This window comes from Micromys minutus, assembly GCF_963924665.1.
Source record: "Micromys minutus genome assembly, chromosome: 1".
NCBI classification, from domain to species: Eukaryota; Metazoa; Chordata; class Mammalia; order Rodentia; family Muridae; genus Micromys; species Micromys minutus.
The window spans coordinates 75,808,899-75,833,438 of NC_137969.1; the positions used below are offsets into that span (position 1 = coordinate 75,808,899).

At 39.4% G+C, this 24,540-nt stretch overlaps 2 protein-coding genes across 8 annotated transcripts in view; one reads left to right on the forward strand and one right to left on the reverse strand.

Annotated features, from left to right (window-relative positions):
- Nucleotides 1-1,639: 1,639 nt before the first annotated feature.
- MPC2 (mitochondrial pyruvate carrier 2) lies at nucleotides 1,640-21,479 on the reverse strand. The gene is made up of 5 exons (XM_080910017.1): nucleotides 21,190-21,479; nucleotides 8,336-8,376; nucleotides 4,375-4,459; nucleotides 3,202-3,313; nucleotides 1,640-1,871 (listed from the first exon to the last, which is right to left on the reverse strand). The coding sequence occupies exons 1-5, from the start codon at nucleotides 21,296-21,298 to the stop codon at nucleotides 1,835-1,837; spliced, it is 384 nt and encodes a 127-aa protein (XP_080766143.1). The 5' UTR covers nucleotides 21,299-21,479; the 3' UTR covers nucleotides 1,640-1,834.
- A 792-nt stretch (nucleotides 21,480-22,271) lies between these two features.
- DCAF6 (DDB1 and CUL4 associated factor 6) overlaps nucleotides 22,272-24,540 on the forward strand; it is a 104,417-nt gene continuing 102,148 nt past the window's right edge. For all 7 annotated transcript variants that reach the window (XM_080935477.1, XM_080935478.1, XM_080935479.1 and 4 more), the window contains exon 1: nucleotides 22,272-22,582. In XM_080935477.1, coding sequence (XP_080791603.1) covers nucleotides 22,486-22,582 — 97 coding nt within the window. In that variant the 5' untranslated portion in view covers nucleotides 22,272-22,485. The remainder of the gene's footprint in view (nucleotides 22,583-24,540) is intronic.

A 24,540-nucleotide genomic window follows, 5' to 3' on the forward strand; every position in this document is an offset into this window, starting at 1 on the left:
ATTCTGAGCTTTGAGGTCCATGTTTGTTAACATTTAACCTTTCACTCTGGTGCAGTACTGCTGTCCTTCTATCATTGTTCCCTCAGGATGGATGCTACCACAGAAAAACTTAAAGGTATATTAAAAATTATTAAGTCTAGAAAGGATTCTTGGATCTATTTCTAATGAAACAGCATTTTCTGAACTTCCTTACCTTAGGTATGCAGCACAAGCCTGACATGGTGCTAAAATGTCATCTCAGTGAGTCTTTATAATAACTCTACCCAGTGCTATCACTTTTAATCAACTTTAAACTCACAAGTCAATGTGGCACAGCTGAGTTGGAATCTCAGCGGCACTAAGAAAACTTACTACAAAGCTAAAAATAAGGACTTGGCAGAAAAGCTTTCCAGAGAATTGATCTATGCTGATTTGTGCCACTGAGGAAGCTACTCTGATAGAATCTACAATGAAGAAACTTTGTAAGTCTTTGAGAATAGTTGCAAGATGAATCAGTATAGTTTTGCATGCTTGTTTTTGAGACAGGGTTTCTATGTGTGCCTTTGTTGGCTGTTCTGGAACTCATTCTCTGTAGACCAGACTGACCTCAAATTCGAGCTCTGCCTGCCTCTGCCTCTGAATGCTGGGATTAAAGGTATATCACTGTTATTATTTTGGGTTGTTTTTTTTTTTTTTTTTTTTTTTTTTTGAGACAGTGTTTCATGTAGCTGAGATAAGCCTTGAACTCACAATCTTCATGCCTCCAACTATCCCAAGTGTGTGAATTACAGCTATGTACCCATCATACCTCCCCCACCTCCTGCCCACACACACTTTTCCAGGCAGTCTTGTTATATTATATTGTTCATGCTGGTCTAGAATTCAAGGCCGAGTGCTTCCCTAGAGCTGGCATTACTAGAGTGCACTCATTTCTGTCTTCAAGAAAATCTTGTGAACCAACAGGGGTATTGTTCATTCAAGTGACTGAAAATAAGGCTTAAGAGACTCTATACAAGAAATATTCTTTCTTTTAGGATGGCTTCAAACTTACAAGGTACCAAAAATGATCTGATATTTCCAATGTTGGGATTATAGCTGTATATGTCTGGTTAACATATACATTTTAAAGTTTTTTCAGTATGTGCTATACATGTTTTTTTTCTAAATGTTAACACAAGTACACATATGGCAAACAGAGAAATATGCCTTATTACATTTCTGAAATCTCCACACTTGAGAGACTGAGTCAGGAGAGGAGAGTTAGAGGCTACCCTAGGCTATAGCAAGTTCCTGTCTTATTAAAGAAAACAAATAGCAAAAATAAAACAAAAAAAATTGTCTCAGTTCATCATTACAGCCTCCTATTTGACCATCTCTAGAGATGAGATGTTTCAAACAGTCCAGCCCATTTCACCAGTCATCCTGCTGTCTGTCTCACACCGTGGGCATACACCCTTCATTAGCAGCCACTTGACCGTCCCACACTAGTAAGCAGATTTTTTTTAAACCTTTGACCATGTTTCTGTTTACTTGAATGTGTTTGCTCTTTGTTAACTAAAAGATAAAGCTGGGGGTACATATGACCAAGTACGATTTATTATGGACAAATGGCAGAAAACAATGTTGGTACCATGTACAAGTAAGTCTCTTGAGGCATATGTAAAGATAGACTGTTACTAAAAGTTTGCTTTATTTTTTTGTGAAGTTGAGTGTTAGCTATTAATTACAGTTAGATTTTGTTTTCATTCTTTTCAAATGTTATCAGAATAGTTAGCATCACCTTATCAGTAATCAAATACACTAGGTTCCAATGTTTCTGTCCACATCTAGAATGTTCAGGTGATCAGGAATTCTCTTACTGGATTCCTTTAGATTTGAGTTCTTGATTGTATCTATAAAGAAAACAGAGAGATGAATCATTATCAATAACAACAGGGACAGAGAGAATGGGAAACACTTCTTTCCCATTTTAAATATAATCTTCATAGAGCTCATAGAAACAGGCAGAAGGAAAAGGGAGACATTCAAAGGGTTCATTTGCTTCTACTCTGTTTCAGATTTTAATCATTTATAATGGCATAAGTTTCTTATAAAAACTGTAATTTTTATCTCTCACACACACACTTAAAAAAATTCCAGTGAGTGGGGTCCAATCCAAGGGCTCACATATGCTAGGCAAGCACTAGACCCCCGAGCCATACCTACTGACCTATTTTCATTATTTGAAAAATAATTATTTGTGTGTATGTGTGCATGTGAAAGTGTATAGGTTTCTGTAGAGACCAAAACTGAATTTCCTGGAACTTGGAGTTACAGGCAGTGTGAGCCTCAAGACAGGTGCTGAGAGTCAAATTTCAGTCCTCAGCAGGAGCCACTGGCACTCCTAACAGCCACACCATCCCTCCAGTCCTTTATGTTCATTCTTGAATGATCCATGGCCAATGTGAATATTGTTATAACATTGACATATATTGAAAGCTACCTTAATACATATAGTTGAAAGCAAGTGAAAAGGATGATGATGGAATTTACTTAGTACATCATGAGTTTTATAAGATGTGGTACTGAACGAGAAATGCTGTCCATAGGGCTCATGTATTTGAACACTTGGTTCCCAGGATGGTGCTGTTTGGGAAGTTATAGAACCTTTAAGAGGTGGAGTCTTTGAGACTTCAGTCATGCTCCATGTCTGTTCTCTCTCTGCTTCTCCTGTGTGGATGGAAATGTGATTAACCTGCTCCTGCAGCTAAGCTGTTCCTAGTGCCATGATTTCCCACTATCATAGTCTCTGCCCCTCTGGAACTGTAAGCCAAACAAACTTTTTCTTTTGTTGCTTTTGGTCATGGTATTTTATCAGCAACAGAAAATTAGCTACAACAATGTGTGTGTGTGTGTGTGTGTGTGTGGGTGAGAGAGAGAGAGAGAGAGAGAGAGAGAGAGAGAGAGAGAGAGAGAGAGAGAGAGACAGAGAGAGAGAGAGAGAGAGAGAGACTATGAGAACTCATTTAGACAATAAACAGTTGGGGATCTAAAATCTAGGTAACACAAGCTTAGCTGCTTTTAACTTACTTGTAACTCTCTAGACTTTGATAGAAACAACACATTTCTTCTTCATGCACAATATAGTTAATATTATACTTGATACATACACACACACACACACACAGCCATGGATGTGACTTCTAAACCCGTTCTAAATCTAAATCTTGATTGTAGGCTTACCTCCAAATCCGATACAGCTGAGAGGCTCCTGCTGACCCCACAAAGAAATTAACAGCGAACAAACTCCAATTTTTTGGTATAATTACAAGTGAGTACCTTGACCAAATAAACCCTGTTGAAACAAAGCATTTTTAAAGGTATAGACTCTTCAGCACTATATATTATATAAAAATTCTCATGATATAATTTTCAATGTTACATGAAATTCTTAGTCCTTACATTAGAGGAAGACTTGACTAAGAACCAGTCATATTAACTATACCATCTTTCCAAAAGATTGCAAAAACTTGAAAAGCAAAATCTTAAGCAGATACTTATTCTAACAGCCTTCCTGACTAAGCTATCCATAATGCAATAGGTTTCTTAAAGATGGATAATATGTGAGTAAATATGTATGCAGACATCTGAAAAATAAAATAATTTAATGAATGTAAGACCAAAGAGTTTGTTGTATGTGGCTAATTTCAGTTGTGAGACTGGCCTTTAAAGGCTGAGCTCTCTCTTCAGCAAGTTTGTAGTTATGTGTAGCAACCGCTTTCAGGATAATTACAAGGTACTCACTTGTAGTTATACCAAACTTACATCCTGGAAGTAAGTTTGTTAAGATTTAGATTTTTTTATTGTTGTCGTTGGGAGGGAAATATGGTGGGGTGATGATCTGATCAAAGCATTATAACATGTATGAAATTCTCAACAAAAATAAAATTTAGAAGGCTCATCTGAAGAGAAGCTAGTTAAAATTCAAGAAGTAAATTCAAAAGCATCAGGAAATTCCTAAAACTGACCAGTGGCACTTAAGTCCCTCTCTCTTCAGGCTTATTATAAATAGTAAAGCCTGCTGAGAGAAACTCTCAAACAAGCCAAGCTTCCTGGAAGACATTCAAACTAACTGAATTACTTACAAACACTTTATAACTTGTTAAACTGCCTACAGTTTATGCAGTGAGTTCCATGTTTCCTGGCTGTCACCCACACTGGGGCAGGTTTTCAGTGATGCAACCATGTGAGTCATTTCTGGTCCTGTAAGTAACCCTTACCCCTATTTCTATAAGTAACTCCAAGAAACTCAGTGGTTCACTAAGCTGAACTTTGGTTGTATCAGTTCCTATCTGTAGTGGATAGTCATCTCCTCAGAAATAGTTACACAACAGTAGAATATGGAAGTGGTTTTACCTGTAGCCATCAGCACAGTGGATTGAGCTGTGCTGAGTTTCTCTGCAGGTCTGGCCATGTCAGCTAATCCAGCACAAACTAATCCCTGCAAATATACATTAAGACATGTGGAGCATCAGGAGTGAGAAATAATCATTTTTATTTTTAAATTAAACATATTTATGAATTTCCATATGAAAGCTATAATCATAATGTTTACACCACTAATAAAATTCACAGTAAGACAAAAAAAAAATCCCAAAACCAACCAAACAATAAGAACAAAGATATAATCATAATAATGTTTACACCACTAATAAAATTCACAGTAAGACAAAAAAAAAAAAAAAAAAAAAAAACCCCAAAACTAACCAAACAATAAGAACAAAGACACCAACCAAAAACCAAAAACCAAACCAAACCAAACCAATCAAACAAACAAAAAGCCCCTACAACAAATTCAGGAGTGCTTTTTCATGTTTTCTGTCAATATTCTGTTTTTTAAAGTACCAGAAAAGTTCACTCAGTTTTAGTTTATTAGATCATTTTTTTCTTATTTTTAGAAATGTACTTATTTTTGTGAGCATGTACATGTGCCAGAGTGCATATGTAGAAGTCTCAGGACAAGCTGTGGGAGTCAGTTCTCTCCTTACACCAAATGAGTCCCAGAAATTGAATTTAGGCTTAGCCAAAGGAGCCTTTATCATCTGAGTTCTTACCGATCCTAGATGATTTTTTTCTTTAACATTAAAGTACACATGACCATATCTCCCTTGGTGTCTTAAATTTTTTATTTTATTTTTTGTGTGTATGAGCATTTTGCGAGCATGTACACAGGTGTACTATCTGTGTGCAGTGCCCATGGAGGCCAGACAGGGGCACTGGAATCCATGAAACTGGAATTACAGCTGGCAGCAAGGTATCGTATAGATGCTGGGAACTGAGTCTAGGTATTGCAAGAACAGCAAGTGCTCAAAACCACTGAGTTGTCTCTCCACCTCCATCCTACTCCTGCTACCTATATCCGCAAGGTCTTTACAGAACCACACATATCTTAACTTCAGCATCACTCTGAAAGCTTGGTAATAAATTGTGCCTGGCTGTATAAGCCTGTGATTCAACGTATCGGGGGAAGGGTAGAGGATAAGTTAAAGGCCCAACCTAACAATACAGTGAGTTCAAAGGTTAGCATAGGATCTTAGTAAAGTCCTATTCCCAAATAAGTTAAAAGAGGGCCAAGGATCAAAACTTCAAGACAAATCTGGGCAGTTTACTGCAACAATATCTCAAAACAAAAGGTAAAAAGGGAAGACCTAAGTGTGGATGCTTCAGTCCTTCTTAGAAGGGGGAACAAAATACTCAAGGAAGGAAATACAGAGGCAAAATGTGGAGTAAAGACTGAGAAAAAAGCCATTCAGAGATTGCGTTACCTGGGGATCCACCCCATATACATACACCAAACCCAGACACTAACTACAGTGGATGCCAAGAAGTGCATGCTGACAAGAACTTGATATAGCTGTCCCCTGAGAGGACGACAAACACAGAGGCGGATGCTCACAGCCAACCACTGAACTGAGCACAGGGTCCCCAAGGGAAGAGTTAGAAAAAGGATTGAAGTAGCCGAAGGGGTTTGCAATCCATAGGAAGAACAACAATATCAACCAACCAGATCCCCTAGAACTCCCAGGGACTAAACCACCAACTAAAGAGTACACATGGAGGGACCCATGGCTTCAGTGGCATATGTAGCAGAGGATGGCCTTGTTGAGCATCAATGAGAGGAGAGGCCCTTGGTCCTGTGAGGGCTTGATGTCCCAGTGTAGGGGAATGCCAGGTCTGGGAGGTGGGGGAGCACCTTCATAGAAGAAGGGGGAGGGGAGATGGGATGGGGGTTTCTGTAGGGGAAACTGGGAAAGGGGATAACATTTGAAATGAAACTAGAGAAAATATCCAATAATTTTTAAAAAGGTAAAAAAGGATGTAACACCATAATAAAGCATTTCTGCCATCCATGCATGAGGTCCTGAGTTTAATTCTTAGTACTATAAACAAAACCAAAACCTCAAACCAAAGCATCTGGTAACTTTAAGATTATACCCAAATATGTAACTGCCTCTCTGTATTCTTTAGTCTATGCACTGACTAACAGAGTATGTAAACTGCTGAGTTTTAACTTGTACAAGGGTTATTATGTTAGGCTGGGGATGCTCTTCGGTGCTAGTATACCACCTGCCCTGAGTATAGCATATGTAGGCCCTGAGAACAATCTGTAGTACTGCAAATCAATAAAATAAAATAATTCTGTTTGAAGATCTTCAGGAGGTTAAAGGTCTATTACGATGTTAAACCCAGAAAAGAGAAAGGAAAAAAAAGGGGGAGGAGACAAATGCTATAAGATCAGCATGCATTATTCTTACGACTGTTCCCTGTGTATCCTTCTAAAAACACCCCACTGTTAAACTATTTTCTATGTAGAATAAGTTGCCTCTGAACTAATCTGACTGCCTGTCTCTTGAGTGTTGTCCAACCATATTCATGCTAAAAGTCCTTTCTTACATCTAATTCCCAACAATTTTTTGGAGGGATAGAGTGGGATGGAGGTCAGAGGCAGCAGCATAAAAACCTCCCCTGTCTTCCAAGCTGCCAGACCTTCAATAAACCTCATTTGTTTTCCACCAACTCTTAGCTCACAGTATTGACTGTCAAGCAGCAGGCAGCCAGACCTATATTCAGCAACACAGTGGATATTATTCAGATATAAAACAAGCGAATTCTGATATGCTGTAAGCTGGAGAAGATGTTTTCTCAGTTAAGAGCCCTTTTTAGTTCTGCAGAGGTCTAAAGTTAACATTCCTAGCACCCATGTTGGGTAGTTCACAAATGCTTCTAACTCCAGCTTCAGAGAATCTGACACTCTTTGGTCTTCTCAGGCATCAGCAAATACATGCACACAGACATAGATGTTTAAAAAATCTTTTAAAAATATTGCATGCTTCCACTTCCATGAGGTACCTAGAAATTCAAACTCAGACACAACCAACAAGTAGAATGGTATTTTAAGAAAAAGAAAAGTAAGTAGAGGGAGTGTAAAATTATCTCAAAGTCTCCAAGATGCTAAGTCTTTGCAGACTGGCTATATGATAAAGCATTACTGGGATGTATATTTAAAATACAAAAGCAAAACTGGTTAAGGCAGTAATTTTATATGTATTTTGTTATATTAAATCTCACAGACCAGCAGTTTTCAAACTTGGAGGACACTAGGTTTACCTGGAGAGAGGATTAAAACAGCTTATTGGGCTCCATTTCTGGATTCTTTTCAGACTGAGTAAGTAGATGTGTGATGGGGCCCGAAGACCCTCACTTGTAAAACGTTTCAAACAGATCCTTTTTAATATAAATTCAATTATTTGCTATAAATAGCCACTAAAATGAATATATATTATATATAGAGAGTATATATTAGAGTAAGAGTAGTAATCTTGGAGCCAGAAGTCATAAACTCTATCATTTACACATTTACACCAAATGCTTTTATGTAACACATATATTAGGTATAGTCATATACACTTTAGGCTGGCCTCAAATTCTATATATTGCCAGAGGATAAACTTAAACCCTTTCTTATCTTCCCATCTCTGTCAGTCCAGTACTAGGATAATAGGGTATGCCACCATGGATGACTCTGTATGTCTAGTTAAGAATTTAGGTTTGGTGGTAGTGAAAGATGCCTTTAATCTCAGCATTCGAGATGCAGTGGCAGGTGTATCTCTGTGAATTCGAGGACAGACTGATCTACAGAGTGAGCTCTAGGACATTCAGGGCAGAGAAGAAAAAAAAAAAAAAGCCCTTTCTGATAAGTTAATACTGCAGATAAAGGTAGGTAGTATACAGCCTTCATATAAATTTATTTTAAATTAGTAAATTTCTATTAAGGAATTAATTATTTTAAGTAACTCCTATTAAAACTAAGACTTACCCATTTCATTATCGGAGCCCAGAAAAAAACTGTTCTGGGGCCTAAAATATAAAAGAAAGAAAAATTGAGAAATATTCCAGTGTATCATATGCATTCCTTTATCAGCTAACACCAAATTCTACTATGCTTTCTATACACTTTGTAGTAAGACTTAGGAAGGCACAAAAATAGTTTCAATCTTCTATGTGTCTTTTGATATTCTTGCCAACTATTTGCATTTATCACATTAAAAATGAGCTAAGGTGACCCAGGTGTGTGGCACGAGCTAAGATGGGGCTGGAAGGATGGCCCAGCAGTTCAGAGCACACACTGCTTTTACAGAGACCCGAGGTCAGCCCTGAGCACCAATATCAAGTGGGTCACAACCATCTGCAACGCCAGTTCCAGATGTCCTCTTCTGACCTCTGTAGGCACTGTACTGTATAAATAACCCACATGGACATAAGCAAATATACATAAATAAAAATAAATCTCAAAAAGCAAGCTAAAGAAACAATGGAGAAAAAATTTCCCCAGTGCTTTGCTTTGAACAGGAACATAATTTTAGTTTAGTTTAGTCACAGACAATCTTTAGAGGAAGTATTAAATTATAAAATTTTAGTTACATAAGCTTTAGTAAAGTTCATTCATTTTATTAAAGATTGTAGCTACAAATGATAATTATCATATATACCTATTAAGAGGTCTTATAAAAATTCTGTACACTCTAATATATTTCAACATAAACATACATTATTTCTTTCTTCCTCTCTCTCTCTCCTCTCTCTCTCTCTCTCTCTCTCTCTCTCTCTCTCTCTCTCTCTCTCTCTCTCTCTCTCTCTCTCTCTCTCTCACACACACACACACACACTCATCTAACATTTATTTTTTTGAAACAGGGTCCCAAAGGTTCCTAGGGAGCAAGGTCCTTGTTTTAGTCAGTCTGATACTTACCTGCTTTGTTTAAAATGTCAAATAAATATCTGAAGTACTTGAAATGAATCTTGACCTATGTGAGGTGATTCACACCTATAATGTCACCACTTTAAAAGGCTGAGGCAGGAGTTTGCTGTGAGTTCATAGCCAGTGTGGGCTACATGTTGAATTTGAGATCAGCCTGGGGTACACAGTAAGAGCTTGTCTCAAAAACAAGAAAATTGTTTTTCTTGGATAACCTAGAATCTAAGAAGCACGATATCCAGAGTGGAGCAGAAACTCAGAGCAGCTGTAGGATTCGCTCAAGCCATGCACCTAGTGAGCAGCAGTCAGTGGATGTGAGCTCCTAACTCTTTAACTAGTGTCCTGTACTAGATCCACAGACAAAGGATATGGCAGGGTGAGAGATGACAGATTTTGTCTGAGTACTTTAAAATGTAACTAAACTTGCCAAGTTTAGTTATATACTAGAATACTTAATATTATATATGTTCTTTCTCATACATGGGATCAACAAAATATGACCTTCTTTTTCCTTTTTTTGAGACACCTTCTTGATAAATTGTAGCTCAGGCAAGCCTGGAACTAGTGCTGAGATTCTACAGGCATGATCCACCCTTCCTGGAATGCTTATTTCATTATGTAACACTATGCAATTTAATATAAAAGTGATTTATAGGGCTGGAGAGATGGCTCAGCGGTTAAGAGCACTGACTGCTCTTCCAGAGGTCCTGAGTTCAAATCCCAGCAACCACATGGTGGCTCACAACCATCTGTAATGGGATCTGAATCCCTCTTCTGGTGTGTCTGAAGACAGTGTACTTTAAATAAATAAATAAATAAATAAAATAACTCTTTAAAAATATTTTTAAAGTGATTTATAAGCAAATTCAAGACTAAAAATATCATTTATACCCATGTCTATTACTACTGCCTTAATATTCCCCTTTATAAGCATAATTTTTTGAGTAAGGGCCTGAAATAGATCAGGCTGGCCATGAACTCATAGACTCGCCAGATCCTTTGAAGCTAGAGTTACAGGCATTGCGAGCTGCTGGATGTAGGTGCTGGGAACAGATTTCTGGTCCTCTGGAAGAGCAACAAGTTCTTTTAAATCATGAACCACCTTTCCAGTACTCAATAATTTTTTATTATCAAACATTCTGACAGTCTAATCTGAAGATATATAAATTTGGTGCTTACATGCAGAGCATGTAAGTAAAAATATTCAAAACCTTTCTGTGATAGATTAATCATATTTCTACAAGAGCTTTATACTTTGTATATACAGTAAAATAATGCAATTTATAAAATACAATAGTCTTCTATCTGAGTGAGATGTTTCAGGCAGTATTTGCTGACACTGTGTTATGACTGTATGCCCAGCACATAGTGTATACTTTGTATTCAGAACTGAGGGTATAGTGAAATTGTGCACTATAAGAAGAATAAGTACTATCAGAAACACCTTAGGTTCACGAAGTATTTGGTTTGATTTATATGAGTGTTTTGCTCACGTATGTCTGTACCACTTGTGTGCCTGGTTCCTGGGGATGACTAGAAGAGGGTGTTGGACCCCCTGAAACTGGAGTTTCAGACAATTGTGAGCTACTATGTAGGTGCTGGGAATCTTCCTCTGGAAGAACAGCCAGTGCTCTTAACTGCTATATATTTAAGCTTGAGTTAAGTTTTGGTTGTTATGTGTTCAGAAACCTTTACTGTTGACAACGTTTCTACTACTCCCAAATTCAGTGATGTAACCAGATAGAGGGTTGTGAGCCACAAGTTAAGAAGCTGGGCTATCACTTGCCTTTAACATTAACCCAGGACTATTTTTCCACAGTTAAAATAGTCCTTGATTATTTTTAAACCTCAAACTAATTCTCATTACTCTTACAGCTAAATCGACCAATTCCATGAGATTTTTAATACAGGAGATTTAAGCGCCTACCACAGTGCATTTTATTTCAGGGTTTTGAGACAAAGTCTCACTACAAATCCCAGTCTATGCTCAAGCTTGCAGCAATAGTCTTGGCTTCTCCTTTTTTGGTTTTTGTTTTTGAGATAAGGTCTCACTGTTTAGCTCTGGCTGGCCTGGAACTCACAAAGATCTGCCTGCCTCACCAATTCTATGCTGGGATTACAGGTCTGTAGTGTGGTGCTTACTTAGCCTTCCACAGTGCACTTTAAACAGCTGCTTATCTGTTTACTTATGGAGATTATCAAGTAGCTGCCCAGTTCACACTTGCAGGAATAGTGTTAAAGAAGAGTTAGCCAGCAGGATAGAAAATAGTTCATATGACTTGTTTGTTACTATAATGAAGAAGGAAGCATGCATATGCATAAAATAGATATGTACACATACACAAGTTCTAAAACATATGTGGCTCTCCTTATCTGTGGCTTCAATCATCTTCAGATTCACCCAACTGTGGACTGACAATACTTGGAAGTTACGTGCAGTGGTGTGGTTCTTATAATACTAGTACATAGAAGCTTCAAGCAGATCACAAGAAATATAACTTGGTTTATATTTCAAAACTCAGACTTTTTGATCTGCATTGAACTTACACATTTTTTTTCTTGAAGTTGGCCCCCAAACAAAGTACCAAAGCAACTATCCAGTCTTAATGCCTTATTAAGTAATCCAGAATGTATACAGAATTCTGGAACTTACCCAGGATGATGCTTAAGAATGATATAACCTGTTTTCATGAGCCTGGCAGTAGATATTGATAAGTCTAGTTTAGCTGTGTGTGTGTGTGTGTTGCTGAGACTATAAACACAAGACTTTACACATGGCAGTTTATACTGCCATCTAATCTTAGGCTATCATTTTTAGAATTCTCCAAACACTTGAAGATCACAGATCATGTCTTTGTGAGTATAATTAGAGTGCTAAGCTTTATTTTCCTAGGTATCTCATATCAAATTAATTTTACATTTTTCCATAAAACTTCACCTACACTATTTATATTCTAAACTGTAGAACAAATTTGTAGACAGTGCTGAAGTGGTTGTTGAGAGAACTGAAACTATCAAAGGGTTCTAATTTTTGATGCTTTTAATTGAGCAGGAAAAAATCCATTTGTATTTGTTTTGCTACAGTTGGCTCTGACCAGTGTGTTGTGATCACAGCCAGACCCTCTCTTCCTACCTTGAGCAAGACTGGAAACGACTTTCTTTAAGACTAAGTGGTACATGCTTGTAATCCCAGCACTGGGAGTCTGAGGCAGGAGAATCAATGAGTTCTAAATCAACATGGGCTAATAGTGAGAAACTATCTCAACAAAACAAAATACCCCAAAAAAAACATAGGAAGAGAGCTGGGTGTGGTGGTGCAGGTCTTTAATCCCAGAGGCAGGTGGATCTCTGTGAGTTTGAGGTCTACAAATAGAATTCCAGGATAGTAGGGAAAGCCCATCTCAAAAACAGGGGGAGGAGGGTGAAGAGAAAGCAGAATTATTGAAGGACTACACCAATGTAGTGTTGTGTGGTACAAGCAAGCCTGTCATTCCAGCACATACCCATATTCATTAGCATTTGGTAGGGACCCAAGTGGAATTTTACAATAAATTATACAAAGGAAAAATATGATTTAAAAGAAAAAATAAATTTGAGACATGCTTTGTATATATCTTAGATTTTGAACTCAGGTTCCTCCTGTTTTGGCTTCCTCTGTGTGACTATTGGGATTAGAAGTGGAGAAGATAGGAACCAAGCAAACAATTGCCATAAATAGGTGGTTACTGTGGTCTTGCTTCTGTTGTTGCTTCTAGTGCCCTCTAGTGAGCAAAGAGACCTGGATGCTGTTAAACCTTTGAATGCACAAGCCAGCTGCCCCAGCAAAGAACCACTCAGTAGCGATGCTTTATACTTCCACACTAACATACTCCTCTTAACCCTTGACTGCCATCCCTCAAAATCTTGTTTTTGGTTTCAGGTTATCAAGTAAATCTTCTTTGGCATCTCCAGTTTAAGCTAAATGTTCCTTTGGACAAGGAAAACAGCTCATATATTCTACTGTCTTCTACATTGGGCTTTATACATGCCCAGGATAGATAGAAACTTTATCAAACATAGTCAGACTTCAGTAGGTTTGACAGAGAATGGACCTGACTGCTTTATTCACATGGGTAGATCCACTGTTCCCTCATTTTCAGGAACACAGAGTTCCTTCATGACTTAACTAGACCTTTATTAACAAGCCACTCTATTCTTAGACCATGAACTCTGTTCCAAGCTCAGAATACAGATTCCTGTAATTTCATTTAAATGAGTAGGGAGGTTCCTGTCATTACACTACAATCATTTTTCTTTGACATACATGGACACCTGGATCATAGTCTGTATATGCTTCTTAGTTTGGTTTTTATTATTGCTTGAAGCTTGGTTTCATTACTCAAGAAGGCGTACCTTCTCAGTCTCTGGGTGAACAGTGTCTATATTTTCTTTGAGTTCTTCTGGATTCTCCCAGCCCCCACCATTCCAAAACTGTTTATTCTATTGCTGTCCCCAAACTGTTTTCCAAGTAAGGTCCTTCTTAGCTTCTGTGAAAGTTTACATGGTTGAACATTTGGGTTAATGAATAGTAAAGCTTTCCAGTAGGTTTATCTAGTAACTAATTTACTCAAATGTTCCAAGCTAGGCAACAATATATAAAAATATAACTGCACAAGTGCCAACAGAACCAAACAATATTCAAACCAACCAACCAACCAACCAACCAACCGAACAAACAAACAAACAAACAAACACCCTTCTTCAAACATGAAATTAAGCGGTCAGGACTTTGGACCAAGAAAGATATTTTAATTAGTGAAAAAAAGATTTATCTAATGTTATGAGTGTTTTGCCTGTATGTACCTGTATCATGTTTACACCTGGTGCCCACAGGGGTCATAAGATGGTATCAGACCCTCCGAAACTGGAGTTACAGATGGCTATGAGCTACCATCTGAGCACTAGGAACCAAACCTAGTTCCTCTGCAAAACTGGCAAGTATTCTTAAGTGTTGAGACCTCTCTCCTGCCTAAATTAGTGATAATGTCAAATGATGAAAACACACTTTAAATGAGTTTAATACGTTTTAAGTACTAAACAAAAAATATTAGTAGCAATTATGTGAAACATTCTAAATGTCTATTTTTCTCTGAGACACTTGAAGGCAATGAATAAGTTAATATCAGAATGAATAATTAGAGTTAGATATTTGCTAATATAAACAAGTAGCTGTTTTTGGTTTTTGTTTTGTTTTTGAGATAGGGTGGGGGTATGGGGATTGTCTCACTCTGTAGCCCACACTAGCTTGGAATTTTCCAGGTAGCCCAAGCTGACTGAATTGATTGCTTTCCTCTCTGGCTTTGGTTCCCAAAGAATAGTGTCATAGTTAGGGCTTCTATTGTTGTCAAGAGACACCATGACCAAGGCAACTCTTATAAAGGACAACATTTAATTGGGGCTGGCTTACAGGATCAGAGGTTCAGTCCATTATCATCAAGGTGGGGAAGTATGGCAGCTTCCAGGTAGCAATAGCACTGAAGGTGCTGAAAGTTCTATATCTTCATCCAAAGGAAGCCAGGAGCAGACTGGCTCCCACATGGTTAGGAGAAGAGTCTCAAAGCCCTCCCCACCCCCCAGTGACATACTTCTTGTAAGAAGGCCACATGTACTCCAACAAGATCACACCTCCCAATAGTGCAACTCCCTGGGTTACACATATTTAAACCACCACAAATTACAGGTATGACCCCCACCACAAAGTAGCTTGTTTTTTTGTTGTTTTTTTTAAGTTTGCTTTAAAGTTTTAAAAAAGAAAAGGAGGACTGGGTATGACCATATATGCTTTTAATTCCAGCATTAAGGAAACAGAGGTAGGCAGATTTCTAGGCCATCTAGGACTATGTAGTGAGACCCTGTCTCTGGTGGAAAAAACAATATAACAATAAAGGTTTCAAAGAAAACATAGTTTTCCCTTTTATTTGATCTCAACTAATTTGTTTTATCTTTAGATTATATAGTGAATAAATCCAGATATGAATTCAGATATAGAAGCTGCCACTAGATCTAAAAAACATTAGTGAAATAAATACCTTAGATATAGACATCACTCAAATAGTAACAATGCCAATGCATTATTGAGACTTAAAAAACAGGGTTAGGCTATATATAATTATAGTTATTCTCACAGGAAAGCACAAATATAAATGGTAATTATAATGTCTAATATGATTATAATATCTTAGTATCAGAAGTATAAATATATCAAATAGAAGCATAAATTAACAGAGTAGCTGTTAATATTTACTATTATTAAAATAATTAAGTAGAAATGAAATTTTAAAAAATCACCTTATAAAAATTCCATTTTAGAAGCCCTTGGTTCTGACAAGGCTCAATGCCCCAGTGTAGGGGAATGTCAGGGAGGGGAGGTGGGAGGAGGTGGGTAGGGGAGCACCCTCATAGAAGCAGGGAGAGGGGAAATTGGATAGGGGGTTATAGAAGGGACACAAGGAAAGGAGATAATATTTGAAATGTACATAAGATATATCCAATAAAAAATTTTAAAGTTCCATTTTATAGCTCAATAAGAAACACGTCATTCTCAGAGAAAATTGAACACTTTTAAACCAAGAATTTAACAATACATTTTCACCTTCTTTTCTTAAGACTCTACTACTCCCCAAAGTAGAAAAGGCCTCAAATATTGATAATTTAGAAATATCAGACTGTATTCTATATATAAAATTATGATCTATTTAAGGATGAGGGAAATACAGCAAATAGCAAAACAGTTATTATTTCTTTTATGTTTTCTATTGATTACTCATTATTTATTTAGTGTGATTGTGGGAGTGGTACCTGAGCAGTCAGAATGCTCATGGAAGTCAGAGGACAGCCTTTGAGAGTCAGTTCTCTCATACTATGTGAATCCCAGGGATCAAACTCAGGGATTAACCTGCAGAACCACTTTAACCAGTTCCCTTTTTGTTTGTTTGTTTGTTTTTGCCTTTTGTTTTTTCTGAGGCGAGGTCTCATCATATAGTTCAAGGTATCTTGGAACAAACAGCTCAGTTCAGGCTGGCCTTGAACATGGGGTAATTCCTCCCTCAGCCTATGGAAGAGGTTTACAAGTTCCTGTCATCCTGCTGGGCAACTTGACCCTCCCCCCAATTTTTTTTGTTTTCTGTGACAGGACCTCACTATGTAGCTCTGGTTGCTCCAGAATTCACTAGCGAACCTGGCTTGCCTAAAACTCCCAGAGATCTGCTTGCCTCTTCCTCCCAAGTGCTAGGATTACAGGGGTACACAAACATATCCAGCTAGGTTGATTATACTTTTATAAACTAAATTTTATTTCCTTTTTTTTTTTGCTGGAGTAATTGTCATCAGTGGAATAAATGAATTCTATCCAGAACATAGGCTATATGTATGTATGATTCTTCCTACTATAAAAAGACTTCCTTCTTGGAAAAGCATTTGCACACACTAACCAACACTGAACTAGCATTGTGTCTGAAGTGATGAATAAGCTTTCTTCTGGAATGTTGGAAGGTCACAACGATCACTACCTGTTCTCATTCCTTGCATTCCACTCTCTGTCACTGCTTTCTTTTCCTAGCTTTTTAACTGCAAAAGCACTCCATCCTCTTCCCTGGATCTCCCGATCCAGGCTGGAGTACAGGTATTACTTTCTTGGCCTGTCTGGAATTTGTCATTCTTTCTTTATGTGCAACTCTTAGTTGGCAGAAGCAGAGGATAAGGCCAGCTGTGGCCCAGCTACATAGTAAAGCCAAACTAGTCGATATGACGTCTGTCTCAAAAAAAATATCCAAATGCACACGTGCGTGTGTATAAAGTGTATATAATTGTTATCTGTAGTTGCTCTAGCATTCAGCAGCATATCAGAACTTCTCTAATGTGTTTACTATCTATGAAGAAACTATGTCTCATCTTTTACTCTCTTCACTTTTTCAATATTGCTCTTAGTTCCACATACTGTGCAAGATTTACACTGTACATTTGATACCATATGGCCAACTACACACACATCCTTAGAATGTGAAGGTTGGATTCTGACAGCATTATTGACTACCAAAACCATTTTTAATTGTATGAAAACTTGTTTTGACTTAACACCAAGATCAGGATTATGAATATTGGTCTTTTATTTTGGGATGATTCACCTTATTTTATAGTTCACATTTTTTTCTTAAAAGGATGCTTTTAAAATTAGTAATGTCTTTCCCCAGCTGTATTTATCCATGTTCTTTTATTACAATGAAATATCTAAGACCAATACTTGGTAAGAAGCATCTGGGGTTGGGTGGTTGGCTCAGTGGTTAAGAGTACTTGTTGCTGTGAGAACTGACCAGGTTTAGTTCCCAGCACCCACCATGAGTAGAGGAGATGTCAGGCCTTTTAGTGATTGCCTTCTTGTTGACAGAGATATGAGGTAGGGTAGAGCATCCGACTAAGGAAGAGAGGAAAATAATATCTTTAGGTATGTTCATGGTCTCTGTCCCAAAGTCACTAGGACAAAGTCATAGGCACTTTACCCTAAGGAATTTATCTCATTCTCATTACTTCCCAAAGGTTCCACCTCCAAACACCTTAGTCTGATTGTATTTCTAGTTACTTAATGCCTCACAATGAGGATTAAATCTCAATATTTAAAGAGTTAAAGGACATTCAAGCCATATTGACAACCAAGCGTTAAATAAACATTGTGCAACCTAACTTCAATGTTAGGATCTGACAAATGACTAGAGCAGTTACACAGCAGGCTTGTTTGGAGCAACATGCTTTATATACAGTTAGCTAGACGGTGGATTGAATGAACCCGTATGTGAGTTGAGGAACTTGTCCAGGAATCACATTTAGTTATTGTTTATTATTTTCCTACAGAGGCAATCATTCTATATCATAGCATATGATTTATATAAGTAAACATGACAAAATTCCAGGCCACATAGTATTCCAACTACAATAAATATCTAAATAAATATATTCTTGTTACCTCTTTAGAAATATTTGTCAGTGACAAATATACATCTAAAAATTTATAAGTAACATAGTTTCTGACTGCTAATATTCTAACCTTTCATAACCTTTTAATAGAACTTTATATGTAGTCTAATCTTAGAAGGTTATTCAATAACAAATACTAAAGTACAATAGTATTCAAAGGAACTATTCATTCTGGGTAATGAGTAAAACAATAATCTGTTTTCTCAGATTTTTGTACAAACACTAGTAAGCATTATATTTCATGCCTGTCCATTTCTATATTGCTGTGCTTACAACTTTTCAATCACAAATATGTTTCTAGTGATAGGCATCTTTACATATTATTAAAAAATTAATTGGTAGAGATGTAGCTCAGTTATAGAGTACTTGTTGAACATGCAGAGTCCCAGGTCCCATTCCCACTGTCACATAACTAAGAAGCATTGGTGTGAGTCTGCAACCCTGTCACTGAGTGAGGTAAGCAGATCTGTGATGCTCAATGGCAGGCCAGCCTAGGTGAATCGCTGAGCTCTAGGCTCAGTGAACAACTTTGAAAACTAGGTGTCTGGTCCCAGTGGTGCACATCTTTAAGTCCAGCACTAGAGACGCTGAGGCAGGAAGATTTCTCTTGAGTTTGAGGTTATACATAGCAAGTTTAAAGTCAGCCAGGAGAATGTAATAAGATCTAGTCTTTTGTTTGTTTTTGGAGACAGGTTTTGTTCTTTCCTGTGTCACAGCTGTGGCCATCCTGGAACTCAAACTCACAGAGATCTGTCTGCTTCTGCCTCCTGAGTGCTGGTATTAAAGGAGTATGTCACCACCCCTGTTAATATCTAATTTTAAAAAACAACAAAAAACAAGACCTCAACTACATAGCAAGTTCAAAGCCAACCTGGAATAGAAGAGACCTTGTCTCAAAAACAAACAAACACACACACACACACACACACACACACAATAACAACAACAAAAGCCCTAAACCCTTTATTTGGAAGAAAATGTTAGTTCTGATTTGTAAAACAAATACTTTTCTACAAGTCTTAACAATATTACAATCATTTAATTTTCACAATCATTCTTAATTTTAAAAGATTTCCACCCAGGCAGTGATGGATGGCTCACACTTTGAATCCCAGCACTCAGGAGGCAGAGGTAGGCAGATCTGAGTTCGAGGTCAGCCTGGTCTACAGGACTAGTTCCAGGACAGCCAAGGGCTGCATAGAGATGTCCTGCCTCAAAAAACAAAACAAGGAAACAAAAACCAAAAAAAAAAAAAAAAAAAAAAAAAAAAAAACCAAATAAAAACAAATACCAACCAACCAACCAAAAAGATTCCTAAGGTTTGGGGAATTCTTTAAAGCCCAGCTCATAGAATCACAGTCAAGACTTAACCTACCTCTGTCTTCTAAGTGTGTGTTCCTCTTATTACACTTAAAACAGAAGTAACCCAAAGACTTCTGGATGAAATGCACAAAGTACTCTCTACAGGTTAAGTACTATAAACAATAATTACAAGTAGCTAAAAACCAGGGTCTTGAAATAGATCATCAAAATACTACCTTTTAATTCCCTGTTAATCTAAGTACTTTAAAACTGCGCCTGCTCTATACACTGTCCTCATTCTGAGCCTCAAACACAAAGCTGGAGGGTTAGAACTGCCCCAGAACTCAGTTGATTTTGTAACACTCTGATCATTAAATAGATTGTCAAATTATCATCTTTTGAAAATCTCTGACATAGAACATAACAAGATAAAAAATGTAAAAATGAATAGGTAACTAAACAAACTTCATCAATAAAGTTCCTTAAAAACAAGTTTTATAATGGTTTTCATACTGCAGTAATGCTATTAAGTGTTAAAATTACTATCCATGGAGAGGTATATACTCCATTCTATTATTAAAGTGGACACCAGATTTAACAACTAGCCCAGGCTCCGGAGAGCTGCCTCATTTCTTAGAACTAAACCTTTCTAATATCAACTGACTATGATATTAGACTATGAATTTAATGTATATAAAGGCAAACTTCAGTTTTTGTTAGCAACTCAATTTTTCCATTGTGAGTAAAATTTTCCACCACCCACTTTGTATCAGAAATAAATAGCTATAATAAAGAGCTAGAGGGAGAGAAGCCTTCCAGATTCTTAAAGAATTGTTATTTTCAACTACAGGAATTCTTATCCAGTTCCTGTGACAGCTAACATCCTCAAAGAACCAAGCATATGTTATTTTTTATTTTCACACTGAATACATTTTTTTATGAATTAAGACAGAGGTACAGAATTTTGCCCAAGGTCACACCTGGGTAAGTGGTGAAACAGAACTGTATTCTTATCTGCCCACATAAAAAAAAAGGCTCAAATAGAACCTGGTCAGTGATTGCATAATGACTGGCTCATACTGGATCTATGGGACCAGAAATGACATTGGCTGAACCGGGAAGGGGGTGGGGGTGGGACGCGTCCAATATTGGGGAGGACTCACTCAGCAGGCCTCTGCCAAGAGGAACTAAAGTATGACCTTTACTGCAAACCCTCTGCTGAGAGCTTTTCAGCTCTACCCCACGTGTGTGTTATAAATTCATGGAGGGAGAAAGGAGAGTAGAATGAGGGTTTCAATGGTGGCTCAGAACCCCTTCGTGGCTTTCAGGGGTTAAGGTTCAAGTCTGGAGGCGAGGTCGGGAGTGTGGGTAGTTTAAGGGAGCCAAGGCATCAAAAGTCAGCAAGGGCACCGGATGGAGATACTCGTTTTGGGGAAGAGATTTAAGATGAAACAAGGTGAAAGGCCAGGAGAACTGATGGATTCCCTCCAGGGGACTGGACTAGGGCTCTGAGATGCCTGTAGCAACTCAACTGTCACAGGGCCTCTACTGTCCCAGTTTTGGAGGGAGAGGAACGATCTCGGTGCGAGCCGTTCAGGATTCATTACCTGCCGGGTGGTTGTATAGCGGCCTCAATTTCTTTGGCAGCAACAACTCCACTTTATCCATGAATCGGTGGTAGCTGGCCCGTAGGCCTCGGGCGCCGGCAGCTGCCATCTCGGCGGCCTAGGGATCGACAGCAGCAGGGTGAGAGCGCCGCTGTGTCCGCGTTCCTGGCTGACAACGAAGGGCGGCTCGTCACTTTCTCTCTACAGCACTAGGCGTCCGTCTCTGCCCTAGGGCGCCCTTCCCTGGCTCTGCCAGCCTGAGGTGAAGCACCCAGAGACCGAGTCCGGCGAAGGCTGAGGGGGCGGAGGCTCAGCAAAAGCCCGCCCCAGCCCGCCTCCTGCGAGCGGGTTGGGGAGACGGAGGAGGAGTCATGGCAACAGGTGCTAAAGAGGTCGCCGTGTTGGGGCAGCTAGCGCTGGGCGGGCAAGGCGTTGCGCAAACTTAACGACCTGCTCTAATTGGCTGGCCTCACAGAGCGGAAAAGGCGTGGTCAGCCTCTCACCTCCTTCCGGCCCTAGAGGACATTTTGGCGAGGGGAAACCGAAGCCGCACTTCTGCCCCATTTCTCACCTTGATTAAGAAGGGTGTAGTTAAAATAAGCTTTCTGGGTTTTCCTCGCCCGAACTAAAGATGACGTCGCTTACCTGTCGGGCTTCCTTTTATTTACTTATTGTTTCTGAGTCGGTGTCTTACTATGTAACCTAGGCTGGCTTGGATCCCGCCATCGTCCCAGTCTCCCGAATTTTACATGCATGAGTCATCACGCTCGGTGTTTTTCTTTTAAATCGAGAGGCGTGAGCGAGACAATTTAAGCGGCTTCCGTCATTACTCTTTTATCCATAGACAACTAAGGAGTGGGCTAGAGCGGCCTTAATCTATTCTCCTAGGTTGAGGGCAACCGTGACGCACACTGGCTTCTGTTGCCGGATTGGCATCCTCTCGCGAGAAAGGCCGGCAGGGGCGTGGTCTAGGGAGGAGAGGGAGGAGCTCGCGGCCGCCTCCGCCTTCGCCTCCGCCTCCTGCGGGAGGGGGGTCGAGGGAGGGGACTGTTGCTGATCTCTAGATGTTCTGGGTAGTCTGAGGAGAGTATGAGGCGAGCAGTGGCCCGGGTGCCTCTCCGCTCCCGGGGAGAAGGCGCGGCCGCGGCTGCCGCCCTCTAAGTCCTGGCGCCAGCGAGGCCCGGCGCGCGCATGGTGCTGTTGCCGCTCGGGTGTTGATCGGCCTGTCCCCTCCCTCTCTTTCCCTCCCCACCCCCCGCGGTGGTCTCCCCTTTCCACCCCAGCCCCAGCAGAGCCATGTCTCGGAGTGGCTCCTGCCCGCACCTGTTGTGGGACGTGAGGAAAAGGTCCCTTGGGCTGGAAGACCCGTCCCGGCTGAGGAGCCGCTACCTGGGTGAGCAGGGGCCCCGGGGCGGCGGCGCTGAGGTCGCCGCCCAGAGGTGGGGGAGGGGGCGCCGCCAGGGCTGTTGGCGGTCGGACTGTGCCTCGGCCGGGGCGCCCCGCAGGCTAGGTGTCAGGTGGGTGGACAGTGATCCGTGCCAGCACCTCCTAAGGTCAGGTCCCCTTTGCAAGCTGTCAACCGGGGCTCAAGCTGGGCTCCCCTCGGAGAGCCGGGCCGTGGGGAGGTGGCACTAGCCCGGAAAGGTGTTGGGGTCGCTCGTGGGCTGGGACTCCGGAGAAGACTTGGCGAACCTTTCGGAGATGCCACGTTGAACGCAAAAGTTGGCGCTTTTGCTTTTCTCTGGAGCTGTCCCCGCTCAGCCGTATGTAGGTTGTAGGTTGTCCACCTTCTTCGGCTTCCGCAAGGGTTTAGATGTCGCCCGAGGCGCTGTTGACCACCCTCAGGGACTTCACACCCCAACCCTGGATCTCTGTAAGCCTTGGCGCTGAGCCCAAACCTGAAAGAGATCGCGGAGCTCTCCCCACCCCAGCGCTTTCCCTGGTCCAGCCTGCTGTCAGTCCTGTGGACCTCTTTTAGGTGGTGTAGGATTTCACGTTCCTATTCCCACCCCTGGAAAACACACTTGGCATTTTCTGTTTCTTAGTTAAGCTTTCTAAAAACAACCTTCAGTGCTGTGGGTGCAGTATTCCACCTTTCTCGTTGAATGTACCATGAGTTTTGTTGAGTGTGCTGGGTCATGCCAGAGTCAACTAAAAAGTCCTGTTTCTTCAAAGTGCCTCCTCCCTCAACTCTGTCATTTCTTTTGCCAGGTAAAGGGATTTGCTGCTGTCATTTGTTTTTTTTTTTTTTTTTTTTTTTACTACAACAAAAATAGAAGGAAACGAAATCTTAGTACAGCCAATACTACTGGTTGTAAATTGCTTAAAGGAAGTTTAGGTGTGCGTTTTAAATGAATGTTATCTTTGTAAAAATTGAAATTAAAAAAATGCAGAAATACCAGTGATTGCTCCCATTTCGATTTCATGCCACTGCCCCAGAAATGTTTCTGTTTTGTGGTTATTTTCCTTGATTTATTTCCTTCTTAGAAATACATTCATATATAAACAATAGTGCATGTATGTTCATCCTCCACGTATGTGAAAGAAAACTGGATGTAAGATGTTGTAAGCACCCCCCCTCGCAGCTTTTTCTTCACTGTATCTTGAGATCTTTCCAGACATAAAAATTGGTGTGAAAGAATAGTACTTAATGAAGAATTCTAATGTTCTAAATTTTAGTCTCTTTAATTTTTATTTGAAACAGAGGCTTCCTATATATAGCCCAGGCTAGCCTTAACTTTTATTTCATTCTCCTGATAGCAGGGATTACACTGTTTTCACCTGACCTTGTTCTTTTTTCTGTAATTATGTGTTTGCTCTCTTGATTGTGCAAACATCATTAACTATGTTGTAGTAAGTATCCAGAGTGCTTTTTTATATTTGTAAATTCCTTTTAAAAATCCTTGACGTTTTGGTGTGAAATTTTACTTAAAATTTAGTTTGTCTAGAAAGAACAGATTTTTACCTTAATAAAGCAAATGCTAAAGTTTGTGAGTGAACTTATCAATTTAGTCTTTTATTTCAATTCGTTGGGTAGTTCTAGTTAGTATTTCTGATTGAGTTCAGCTGTGTACAATAAAGTTAATGAAAACATGGTCAGTAGGGCTTTCGAGATGGCTCAGCAGGTAAAGAAAGGCACCTGCCACCAAGCCTGTGTTGTCTTCAGTTTGATCTCTAGGAACTCATGTAGCAAAGAGAGAATTCTTAAAACTAAGAACTGTCTCATTCTTATAAATTCTGGAATTACCTATGTTTGCCACTCTGTTTATCTTTCAGTAATTTGGTTGTAACAATGATGCACACTTTATACTAGCACTTCTTTAAAGGTGATTTCAGCTGGCTTATGTGGAG